This window comes from Salmo salar, chromosome 08, assembly GCF_965601325.2.
Source record: "Salmo salar chromosome 08, fSalSal1, whole genome shotgun sequence".
Taxonomy (NCBI): Eukaryota; Metazoa; Chordata; class Actinopteri; order Salmoniformes; family Salmonidae; genus Salmo; species Salmo salar.
The window spans coordinates 16,552,483-16,564,728 of record NC_138298.1 but is presented as its reverse complement, the minus strand read 5'-3'; the positions used below and the strand labels follow the sequence as shown (position 1 = coordinate 16,564,728).

The following is a 12,246-nucleotide window of genomic DNA, read 5'->3' as shown; positions in this document are numbered from 1 at the left end:
TTCAGGTTATGGGAACAAGGAGACAATTCCTTGTGCAAACGTTTTTCACACTGAACGGTGGTGATGCCCTGACAAGAATATAATAAACTCAGCAAAAAAAGAAATGTCCCTTTTTCAGGACCCGGTCTTTCAAAGATAATTCGTAAAAATCCAAATAACTTCACAGATCTTCATTGTGAAGGGTTTTAAACACTGTTTCCCATGCATAAACAAAAAAAGAAACATTCTCTCACTGTCAACTGCGTTTATTTACAGCAAACTAGCCCTTACCCTCTGATCCAACAGGTCCCAGACGTGCTCAATAGGATTGAGATCCGGGCTCTTCGCTGACCATGGCAGAACACTGACATTCCTGTCTTGCAGGAAATCACGCACAGAATGAGCGGTATGGCTGGTGGCATTGTCATGCTGGAGGGTCATGTCAGGATGAGCCTGCAGGAAGGATAGCACATGAGGGAGGAGGATGTCTTCCCTGTAACGCACAGCGTTGAGATTGCCTGCAATGGCAACAAGCTCAGTCCGATGATGCTGTGACACACCGCCCCAGACCATGACGGACCCTCCACCTCCAAATTGATCCTGCTCCAGAGTACAGGCCTCGGTGTAACGCTCATTCCTTTGACAATAAACGCGAATCCGACCATCACCCCTGGTGAGACAAAACCGCAACTCGTCAGTGAAGAGCACTTTTTGCCAGTCCTGTCTAGTCCAGCGAAGGTGGGTTTGTGCCCATAGGTGACGTTGTTGCCGGTGATGTCTGGTGAGGACCTGCCTTACAACAGGCCTACAAGCCCTCAGTCCAGTCTCTCTTAGCCTATTGCGGACAGTTTGCGCACTGATGGCGGGATTGTGCATTCCTGGTGTAACTCGGGCAATTGTTGTTGCCATCCTGTACCTGTCCCGCAGGTGTGATGTTTGGATGTACCGATCCTGTGCAGATGTTGTTACACGTGGTCTGCCACTGCGAGGACGATCAGCTGTCCGTGCTGTCTCCCTGTAGCACTGTCTTAGGCGTCTCACAGTACGGACATTGTAATTTATTTCCCTGGCCACATCTGCAGTCCTCATGCCTCCTTGCAGCATGCCTAAGGCACGTTCACACAGATGAGCAGGGACCCTGGGCATCTTTCTTTTGGAGTGAGTAGAAAGGCCTCTTTAGTGTCGTAAGTTTTCATAACTGTGATCTTAATTGCCTACCGTCTGTAAGATGTTAGTGTCTTAACGACCGTTCCACAGGTGCATGTTCAAACTTTTAGGGCTAGGCGTCCCGCTAGCATGCCATGCGATTGTTTGATGGCACCCCACATCAAAATATTTTTCCACCTGCACAGGTTTCATAAATTCACAAATAGCAATTTAAATATTCACTTACTTTTTGAAAATCTTCCTCTGATTTGTCATCCAAAGGGTCCCAGCTATAACATGGAGTGTCGTTTTGTTAGATAAAATCCTTCTTTATATCCCAAGAAGTCTGTTTAGTTGGCGCCATCGATTTGAGTAATCCACTCGTTCAACATGCAGAGAAAGGAATCCGAAAATCTACCACTAAACTTTGTTAAAACAAGTCAAAATCTTTCTATTGACTCCTCAGATACCCTAAAATGTAATCAAACTATAATATTTCATTCGGAAAGAAGTATGTTCAATAGGAAACCAATATTAGCAGGTGCATCTTGTCTTCATCGCGTGCCCAAACACAAATTTCCAAGAGTGTGTCCCTGTACTAAAACTCATATTTTTTACTCGTTTTGGAAATTACAAGCCTGAAACCTTGAACATAGACTGCTGACACCCTGTGGAAGCCATAGGAATTGCATCCTGGGGGCTAGAATTCATTATTTCCCTATACTTTCCATTGTAAGAGCATGGGCTCTCAAATTTTTTTTATTCTGGTTGGTTTTTCTTTGGATTTTCTCCTACCATATCTATTGTGTTATAGTCTCCTACATTAGTTTAACATTTCTACAAACTTCAAAGTGTTTTCTTTCCTATGGTACCAATTATATGCATATCCTGGCTTCAGGCAGTTTACTTTGGGCACGTCAGTCAGGTGGAAATTGAGATAAAAGGACCCTAGCCCTAACAAGTTCGCAAAGACGTGCAAAAAGTGAAACGATAGCTGCAACACACATGAAGTCAAAACTGTTAGACTTTTTATGATACACTGAAGTCTGACAACCAAGTATTTAAATTAAAATAGCTAAATAATATCAGTGAAATAATTGCTTAACTCACCTTTGCGTAGAACAAATTAGGATTTTGTGTATCCAACAATGGCATTGAGAAAATAGGAAATTTGAGCGCAGAAACTGAATTTATGGGCAGGGTTGTGATGATGTTTACACTTACTGAGTAAAAGTCTACAGCTAATAGAGTAACATTTTACACCTTAGCAATTAACACCAGTTATCAGCACTGACACTAAGGGTCATTTGGCAGTGGCAGTTGCTAAAACAACTCTATGGGAGTCGATCATTTTTGACACAGTGAATTTAACACAGTGCAGGTACACAGTAAAATCACCAGTATCTCCCAGAGTAGGCACATTTGCTATTTAATGCAACAGTTAAGTTTATTTTTCAACTCTACAGATTGTGACAAAACTCAGGCTTGAAAACGTATTGAACTTCAGATTTTTATTAAGTATATGAAAACTTAAGCAAAAACGTATATTTTCTTTATGCAGATTTTTTTAATATTCGCTTGAAAATCTGTTGCCAATTGGAAGGAAATGGAAACCTAGCTTGTGACAAAGCAGATGATTATAAAATTGCATATAAACATGTAGGCCCACATTTAAGTGTGTGTCCATTTAAATAACCTATGCAATATGATTATTAGCAAATAGCAGTGTGTTTGCAAGGCTTAATGATTCATTCTTAATCTTCATTTTCAAGTTGTTGGCTCTAGGCTACGTCCCTTTTCAACACACTAAGACAATACATGTAAATCTACATTTCAGAGTGTGAAAAACTAGTGCGATTCGAACACTTGCCATAATTTGCAACAATTATGTGGACTAGGCAATTTACACAGAGAGCAATTTGACCAGTTAGTCAAATACACGTGATAGTTGTTTTGATGATCAGAACGTGTGGTTGGAAGAACTTGTGCCAGGATAAAATCAGTGAGGTTAGCACAACCTCACTGTGTGTCATGTCTGATGGGACCAGCTACAATTTAGCGTTTCGTCACGATTTTAATTGGCTGATACATATTTTGTATCGGGGACCCGTTTTAAATTTAAGTGGTTGCTTATGTTTGCAAGTATGGACCCTCCATGTTTAAAGTGTGTTTATTACCTGTGTGTATGTCTGTGTAATCTGTATCACCTGTCTCTTCCAGGAGGATGAGGGTCCAGATGTGCTGCTGTTGAAGGAGGAGGGGTGTGTGGAGGGTCTGGGGAACCCTGAGGGGACCATGGTCATGGAAGACAACCAGACTTCACCTCCTCCTGAACCCACAGAGGAACCAGCTGAGCAGCACAGGACCACACACAGTCTCACTGAGGTGAACCCACTACAAATGAATGTTTTAATGGTACTAGGTCAGGGCCTGTCCACAAAATAGGAGTGCTGATCTAAGATCAGTTTGGTCATCAAAATGAATGAGACTATATAGACAGGTGCGGGACCTGATCCTCAATCAGCACTTCTACTCTGAGATAGTTTGTGGATACAAGCCCAGGTCTTAGTTAATTTGGTCTTAAGTTTTGGACCATGCCTTTCAATTATCAAAACATGAATTAAAAAGTGTCAAGTAATCAAATCTACTAACATGTTTGCATAGTGCTTATAGGAATCCCTCATTGCCCAATCAGAAGATTCTCCATAGCAGGGTGCTCATATCAGATTTCTTGATCCAACATCCTCTCACTCTGTATCTCTTACAGTCAGTAGACATGGAGGATGGGAAGCCTGATCTGCTGCTGGTCAAAGAGGAGACAATAGAAGACGAACCAGAGAGCATTGATCTGCTGAGTGGACTAAAGATGGGGGAGCAAGGTAAGGAAGAAATACATATATCCTACATACACTAATAGATCTTCAATGGGAATAGTGATGCACCTGGCTATTGTTTTTTCTCCATTCATGAAATGAAATGAATACACATTAACATTACATTTTAGTCATTTAGCAGACGCTCTTATCCAGAGCGACTTACAGAAGTGAATGCATACATTTCATTTTTTTCTGTGCTGGCCCCCTGTGGGAATCGAACCCACAACCCTGGCGTTGCGAACACCATGCGTTGCAAACACCATGCTCTACCAACTGAGCTACAGGGAAGGCTATACACCTTATGTTTATACACAAAAACACATATTATAATGTATGAACTTGACCAGGTAATTGACAAACTCCATATATAGAGTTTTCTCTGCCATGTCTATGAATTAGATTTTGTAACATCTTCCTGCAGGTGGTTGGCAGGAGGCTAACAGAGGAGACTGGGCAACCATTTTGGATTCCCAGACTGGTATAGCCAAGAGCCCAGGGAACGCCATCACCGAGCAGGCCAGGACCAGAGGCGACATAGTGGATGTTAGTGGATGGGACAGCGTACTTAACTCTGGGCTGGGGAACAACACTGTTAACCACAACCAGAAACAGACAGGGGAACACAAAACAACATCTGAATTTAGTCTCCATGACAACAGATTGTCTGTGACCAGGGCGAGGCGTAGATTTGGTCTGCGGGGACAGGGAGGTGTCCGTATGCGGCTGAAGAGAACAGACACAGACTCGGCTAGCGATGCTCCGTCCTGCTCCTATAGTTGTGATTCAGAGAGACTGATGGAGCCTCAGGTTAACCCCCTAACAGGTGCTGCCTTCAGCCTGCCTTCTATAGGATCTATCAACTGGAACATGGACCCTGCAACAACACAAACACTCCCTGGCCTTCGCCCTCCTCACACTCTCCTAATGTTAAACCAGACCTCAGACAATGCCAGTGCCTCAACACTAAATGGCTACACAAACCCATTGACAAATGACAGTAGTAGTGACGCTATCAGTAGATCTGGTAGCAAAGAGAAGCGCTTCCCGTGTTCGTTCTGTGGGAAAGCCTTTCGTTTCTCTAAACAGGTGGAGATCCACCAGAGGATGCACACGGGAGAGAAACCGTTCGGCTGCCACCTGTGCCGGGACAGTTTTTCACACTTGTCCAGCCTGAAGAGGCACCAGAGAGTTCACACAGGGGAGAAACGTTTCAGCTGCCTCCTGTGCAGGGCCAGGTTTTCACACTCCTCCAGCCTGAAGAGGCACCAGAGGGTCCACACAGGGGAGAAGCCTTACACCTGCTCTCAGTGTGAAAAGAGGTTCTCCCACCAGCACCATCTCAAGATGCACCTGAAGGTCCACACGGGAGAGGCCATTCACCCGTTCGCACTTCCAAGTGAGGTTCTTAGAGAGGAGCTACCTGACAATACACCAGCAGAAAATGCACACGTCCCATGAATAGTGTATGTACTAGTTTGTTTGTAGTTAATTCTGTTGGTTTAGGATGTAGTAGGGAACTGCATGAGGTGAACTGAGGAAAGAATGAGTATGATGAGGCAGAGGAGATGGTGGTTGGTGTGATGGTGTAAAAATGATTCTCCGATGGAAAGTGACAACCTTGTCCTGTTTGATGCTGGTGTTTTATAAGGAAATGATAGTGCCTTAATGAATGTTTTCTTGACAAGTAGTAATGATGTTGAAACTTTTTCAAAGCATTTTTTAAATAATTTTATCAAAGCAAACCTTTTTCAAAGCGTTCTAAAATTAATTTATCAAAGCGAGGGTACCAGATTTACAGAAAAGTGTTACTATAGTGACCATTTTGTTGAAATTAAGTAGAAAATTGAATCTGTGCTGACTGACTTGGTTATTTTTATAATTGCAGGGACTGAGTTTCCCTTATTTCAGTCAATCCAAAACATACTTAATTCTTGAATCAACACATGGATTTTTTTTTTAATAATAAACTCCAATGGCTCCATATAGTTAGGTACTTGAATCACATTGTTAGAAATGGGCTTGATTGTGGTTAATATTTTATAACGTCATGTTTCTATGTGTACAGCAAAGAGTTTTATATAAACCATTATGCTTTTCTGTTCAATATGTGTTTTACAGTCTGCAGTCCATGAGGACCTACTGATATCTGATGTTGCTGGTGGGAGAGACTGGACTCCACCACACAGAACACAACCAGTGGACAGGTGGACTGAACAACCTCAGTCTTGGTGGTCATCAGAGAGAGAGAGAGGCTCTAGTCAGAGATACAGTCATCAAAAAGGCCCTTCTCTTCACAGTCTCAGTGCAGGGATGAAGCAGGGCCTGGGGCTGATAGAGATAGACCCTCCTGTTCCTATGATACAAACACCACAGTATCCATGATGGACAGAGCAGGTCACCCTGCGCTTCAGCCTTCACAGAGAGCGGGGAGTGACCCCCCCTGGTGGTAATCTTTCAGGAAGTGTCTTCTCCTTCAGGATCTCATCCAATGCCTAGCGAATTGGTTCATAGGGTCTGTATAGGTACCTCTTGTGGGCGTTCACCGCGAGGTACCTAGCCTATAACACAGCACACAATCCCAACAACACCCAAACAATGGCTAGAGGTCAAGGAGGGAGCTCAAAGATTAACCACCTGATGGTGGTGGCTCCTGCTTCTACCTCCTCTGGTGTCATTGGGTCACAACGTGGGAGGCCGAGTATTAGGACAGACGCCGACAAGCCATATGCCTGCCCCACGTGTGGGAAGCGCTTTACTGTGGCGAACTATGTGAAGAAGCACCAGACTGTTCACACCATGGACGCCCATCAAGTGCAAACTGTTATATAATCTTCTCCTTCCTGAGTAGCCTTAACAGACATAGGGAAGAAATTGTAGCAGTGTGGCTTGAGATGTACACATGGGATATCTGGGAACCATTCCCCATATATTCCCATACGTATCGGAGTCACGTCTTTCCAGGTTATTTCACAGCTTGTTTCTAGCATAAGGCATTGCAGCCAAAGCGCTGTTATACTGTAGATCACCTTATATAATCAGATCAGTTTTATTTTCTTTCCAATCATAAGCTGTAAAAGGGGTAGGCCTGTGCTTTTTGCAATTTTCTTTAATAAAACAAAAACTTACATAATTGGCAAGAAACATTGTTTTTAATAAAATAAATTATAGTAGTAGCAAGCTATCAAAGTTGAGCTCCGGTCCTCATCTTCGCCCTCTCCTTAATTGAAATTGCGCACTCAGCAGAGAATCAGAAACGATCGGCATTGGGCACACCGATATATAGCCCAATAAGCAACTAATTCTAAAACACTTGAGAAATATTGAAATTTTGTCAATTACAAATTACATGACCCTCTCCTGGACCAGATTAAAAAAAAATACTAAACCCTCCCCTTGACCAAAATTGAAAAAGCATGACCCTCCCCCATTTTCCTCCAGGTAACCATTCTGTGCAACAACAAAAAAATACTACTAGTCTGTATAAAGAGTGTTAAGGGAATTTTCAATCCCAATAATGCATTTAATCTTTAACCAATTCGAGGTTTGTAAGACCCTGGATTCACTAATAATTGGGCAAAGTCTCAGATTTTATAAAAAAGGTTCACAGATCTTTATTCATGAGAGCTCTAAAGTCAAAAATTAGGACTGTCCTTTTATAATACACACACATTCCTATCTTTAGACCACTCCCTGCTCAAACAACCAGTACTTTTCCACTAACCACAAAGAACCATAAATGTTGTCACATTCTTCAAGGCTTTCACCTCCCCTCCCCTGTTGGGACCCTCTTGGTTTGAAACCCTCTAATGATTTTCTATTATCTACTCTACAACTTCACTCTGTTTACATCCCTACTAAAGAATATAACACCCTAGTATTACAATTCTAACATATCTACCCACCTCCTTGTTTTATCTTCTCATGATTCTCAAACATTTCACACTATCATACAATTTCAGAGTGGAACACTTTAGCCATTATATTAACACATACAAATGATTCTATCAAAGAGTGAATTGTATGTATATGTTGTAGCCTATGCAATACAAGGGTGTTATTGTAGTGGTTTTGTACACCACCAGACCATATTTTAATGTCATCACGAATCACATGAATAGCATCGAAAGCTATATAAAGTACTGTCTGTCACTGAGAAAGAGGTTCACGTATTTGTGAATGTTTTTCATTGAAGTGAATGTTAAGCAGGCATGTTTTATCCTGTTTCACAGTGGGACCTGTTACACAGGCCTAATGAAACAAGCTGTGCATCACCCAAAAAAGCAGTTGCTTGCATTTGTAATTGAACCTCAACTCACCCTGTTGTAAAAATAAAGGAAAGAGAATTGAAATACAGTAGCTACTTAGGTTTGTTGGGGTGTGATCCATGTATTGATTGTATTTAGCTGACCCAAAGAACAAGCTAGATGTAGTTACTATTGAATTTAATTTATTTTGGGTAACAGACATAAACAACAATGTACAGTGTGGAGCCAGAAGATATCACTTAAGTGGTCCTCTGCCCTCCCGAGTGGCGCAGTGGTCTAAGGCACTGCATCGCAGTTGCTAGCTGTGCCACTAGAGATCCTGGTTCGAGTCCAGGCTCTGGCAGCCGGCCGTGACCGGGAGACACATGGGGCAGTGGACAATTGGCCCAGCGTTGTCCGGGTTAGGGGAGAGTTAAGCCGGCAGGGATGTCTTTGTCCCATCGCGCTCTAGCGACTCCTGTCGTGGGCCAGGGCGCATGCACGCTGACACGGTCGCCAGGTGTACGGTGTTTCCTCCGACACATTGGTGTGGCTGGTTTAAGCGGACATTGTGTCAATAAGCAGTGCGGCTTGGTTGTGTTTCGGAGGACGCATGGCTCTCGACCTTCGCAGTGACAATTGGATACCACGAAATTGGGGAGAAAAACATATGATTTAAAGGCAAGACAAAATTATAAATACATTCATTTATATTGACATCCTAAAAAGTGGCAATATTCCCTACACTTTTTCCTAACTTTAAAAATCAACCATATTAATTGCACATTTCAACCTTAAGAAAACTATCTATTCATTGCACATCATACCTATCGTTCAAATAAATACACCTGACCAGGGGGGGCACACGGGGCAATGGAGTGGTTTCTCTTTGGCAACCTTGTACAAATGAAAACCTTTACCTGCTTTTTAAAGCTATTTCTACTTTTTATTTGCATGATCTCCAAGGGGAGGCTATTCCATAGACAAATGCCTGTATAGCTCCTCACGGTACTGTTTTACTTTGGGGATTTTACAAGACATATCACTAGCTCTGGTATTGTAACTGTGTTGGTTATAGACCATATCGGTGTGGTTTGTTTCATATATCCTTGGGCACGATCATTTAAGATGTCAAACATATGATTAAGTTTAAGTTGGTCCACTCTGGACTCCAACTTCAACAAGCCCACCTCCTGGAACTCCTGTACCCCTATATGGTTCCAAGGGGAGACATTAAGCATATACCTGATAACATTATTTTGCATGACCTGCATTCTCGTTTTAAGCTTTTTTGATAGCCTGCTATACCAAGCAGAGCAGGCGTAATCAAAATTACACTGAATCAAGGTTGAGACAAGCAATTTCTTAACTTTGATGTTAAAATATCTAGTGTTACGATAAACATTTCAATTTGTTCGCCTTTTTAGAAAGAATGTTAGCAGCAATCAGGTCCCCAGAAAGGGATTGATCTAGGGACATACCAAGATAAGTTACACTTGTTTTAGATTCAATCTCCTTGCCTGCACAGTTTCCCTTTATCTTGTCAGCCCTAAGAAATCTACGTTTTGTTCCAAACAAAATCGATTCAGTTTTTACCAAATGTAGTGACAATTTGTCAGTCAACCAATCTCTAACAACATGTAATTACTTACTCAGGGTCTCCTCTATATAAACTTTATCCTTCACTGATACCAATATGGCTGAGTCATCAGCATAAAGCAAGAGTTTGCACTTTACTGTATCTGGCATATCATTAACGTATATTAGAAATAAGAGAGGCCCTAAAATGGATCCCTGCGGTACTCCACAGGATATTTATTTGGACTTTTGACAGAACATCACCAACATTACATATTTGTGTTCGGCTGGTCAGATAAGACCTAAAACAATTCACTGCTACACAATTTAGACCCATGGATTAGTTTCATCAGAAGAACATCGAGGTCCACAGTGTCAAAAGCTTTCTGCAAGTCTAACATGACCATACCTGTATAGTTCCCCTTCTCACTTTCCTGCTTGATGTGGTCAAAAAGGTGGATGAGGCAAGTATCAATGTAATGAGCGGTTCTAAAGGCAGACTGGAGTTCATAAAGAAGTTTGTGCTCAAGAAGGTATCCCTCAAGTTGATTAAAAACAAATCTCTCAACAACTTCGGATAAGGTGCTGAGGATCTTGTGGAGTGGAAACACCCGGGTTGTTTTGAGATCATTGGGAAATGTACCACTACTAATAGAAAGGTTTACAATATGTGTTATCATTTTAGCAGTGACGAGCACTATACTTTATGAATCTTGCAGGAAGGTTATCCAGGCCAGTCTGCTTTGTTTGTGCTCATTAAGCATAGTAGATTGGAAACTTTGTCCTCTGTTACCATGTACAGCTGAAGTAAATCATTTGTGATAACTTTGCTAAGGTACAAGTTGTTAATGAATGACTGTCCAGAGCAGGTCGGCAATTCTTAACTAGAGATGAGGCTATAGTGGTAAATGTGTTAAAATAATTGTTCGACCTTTGCCTGGTCATGACACAAAACATCATCAATATCCAGGCCAATGTGCAGAATCATTCATGTTTCCAACATTTGCATTCTCATTTCATTCACAACGAGCCTGGGAGGAGAATGCAGAACCTTGCATTAACCTCAACACCAGGTAGGGAAGGGAGACGTAATTGGAACAGAGGGAGAGAGAGGACATGCAATCTCAATGAATCTTTCCTCGATTCCTTGCATTATTTCCCCTCACCTCCTTTTCAGCTGTATCAGAGTATGTAATTTGGGAGCAGTAATACTGACATTAACATTTGTATATTTGGCTGCCAAAAACTCTTCCCAGAAACAGTTAACTGGGGGAAGCTGCGCTCTTCTAACCTGCTCAGTTTTCCCCTCTATACATTTCAACACAATATTTAAATATTACACAGTTCTAAAATAATTTCATTCAATTGATATTAAATGAATCTATTTGGTTCAATGTCATTAAACTAAAGCGGAAAGACTGACATAAATTCAACTAGTGCTTCTTTTGTCTCCCTCGGGTTACACAGGGACTGGGAGAAGGGGGCACCTAAGGGGATTCTACTTGGACAACCCCCATCCGGGATTCTGCAGCCCATTTTGCATGACTGTGGAAGGGTTCTTTGATTGACAATCTCTCGCTCACACTACCATAATTCCAATGAAATAAGTAGTGCAGGATATGAGGGGGTGTAATGGATGAAAACCAGTGTGGGGATGTGGACTATTTACTACAAGAAGATTCACTCATAGAAGGGGTCAGCAACCCAGTCCTCATTGTGATAGTTCTGACTCATTTTTTTGATTGGACTTCTAACACTGCTCTGCAGAGATGATCAACAAAACATCCACCCAGAGAACCAGGAGCATGTGCGTTCTGTTCGGTAGCAGCTTCTGCCACCTCTTCTATGGTTCCTGTATAATTGCGTATTGGAGGTGTGGGACTTGGCGTGGTGCTATTAACTGTCCCATCTGCTGACAAATGGTGCCATTTTTTTCTGTTCTTCCAATAACACGCCTCACTGCAGCAGGTCCAGGATGGGCAGACTGAGCCGATACGATACTCATCTTGCAGGATCTCGTTTCTGTTCTTAGAAATCCTAAAACTAGCATTCCTGCAAGATTATTTTGTTTAAATATAATTTAATCTCTGAGAAATTAAGCTAATTGATTTCAACCAAATTGGCCATTTTAATGTATAGGATTCATTTAATATTCAATAAATATAGTACCTAACATCTGATTTGGACCAAACTTTTTTTCTAACAATGAGTTGGATGCAATCAATTAGCTTAATTTCTCAGAGATCACATTATATTTCAACAAAATAATGTTTCCAGAACGCTTATCTTATCTGTTTCTAAATACAGAAACACTTTCAGAACAATCGGATGGTGGGTGTCATGGCATGCAGAAATGACATTGAATGACCCGGAAGCAATATCTAAATGACATACATCATATCATGTTGATTGACTATCTGCAT

The 12,246-nt window shown here is 41.7% G+C and overlaps 1 protein-coding gene across 3 annotated transcripts in view; it reads left to right on the top strand.

The window, feature by feature from the left end:
- Positions 1-12,246, top strand: part of LOC106610077 (uncharacterized) — an 88,768-nt gene that overhangs the window by 14,823 nt on the left and 61,699 nt on the right. Inside the window, exons 4-7 of one of the 3 annotated variants that reach the window (XM_045723148.2) lie at positions 3,346-3,510; positions 3,893-4,004; positions 4,423-5,397; positions 6,120-8,350. In XM_045723148.2, coding sequence (XP_045579104.1) covers positions 3,346-3,510; positions 3,893-4,004; positions 4,423-5,397; positions 6,120-6,133 — 1,266 coding nt within the window. In that variant the 3' untranslated portion in view covers positions 6,134-8,350. Of the gene's footprint in view, positions 1-3,345; positions 3,511-3,892; positions 4,005-4,422; positions 5,465-6,119; positions 8,351-12,246 lie in introns of those variants that run through there. The other 2 variants (XM_045723147.2, XM_082978197.1) reach the window with 2 other exon arrangements.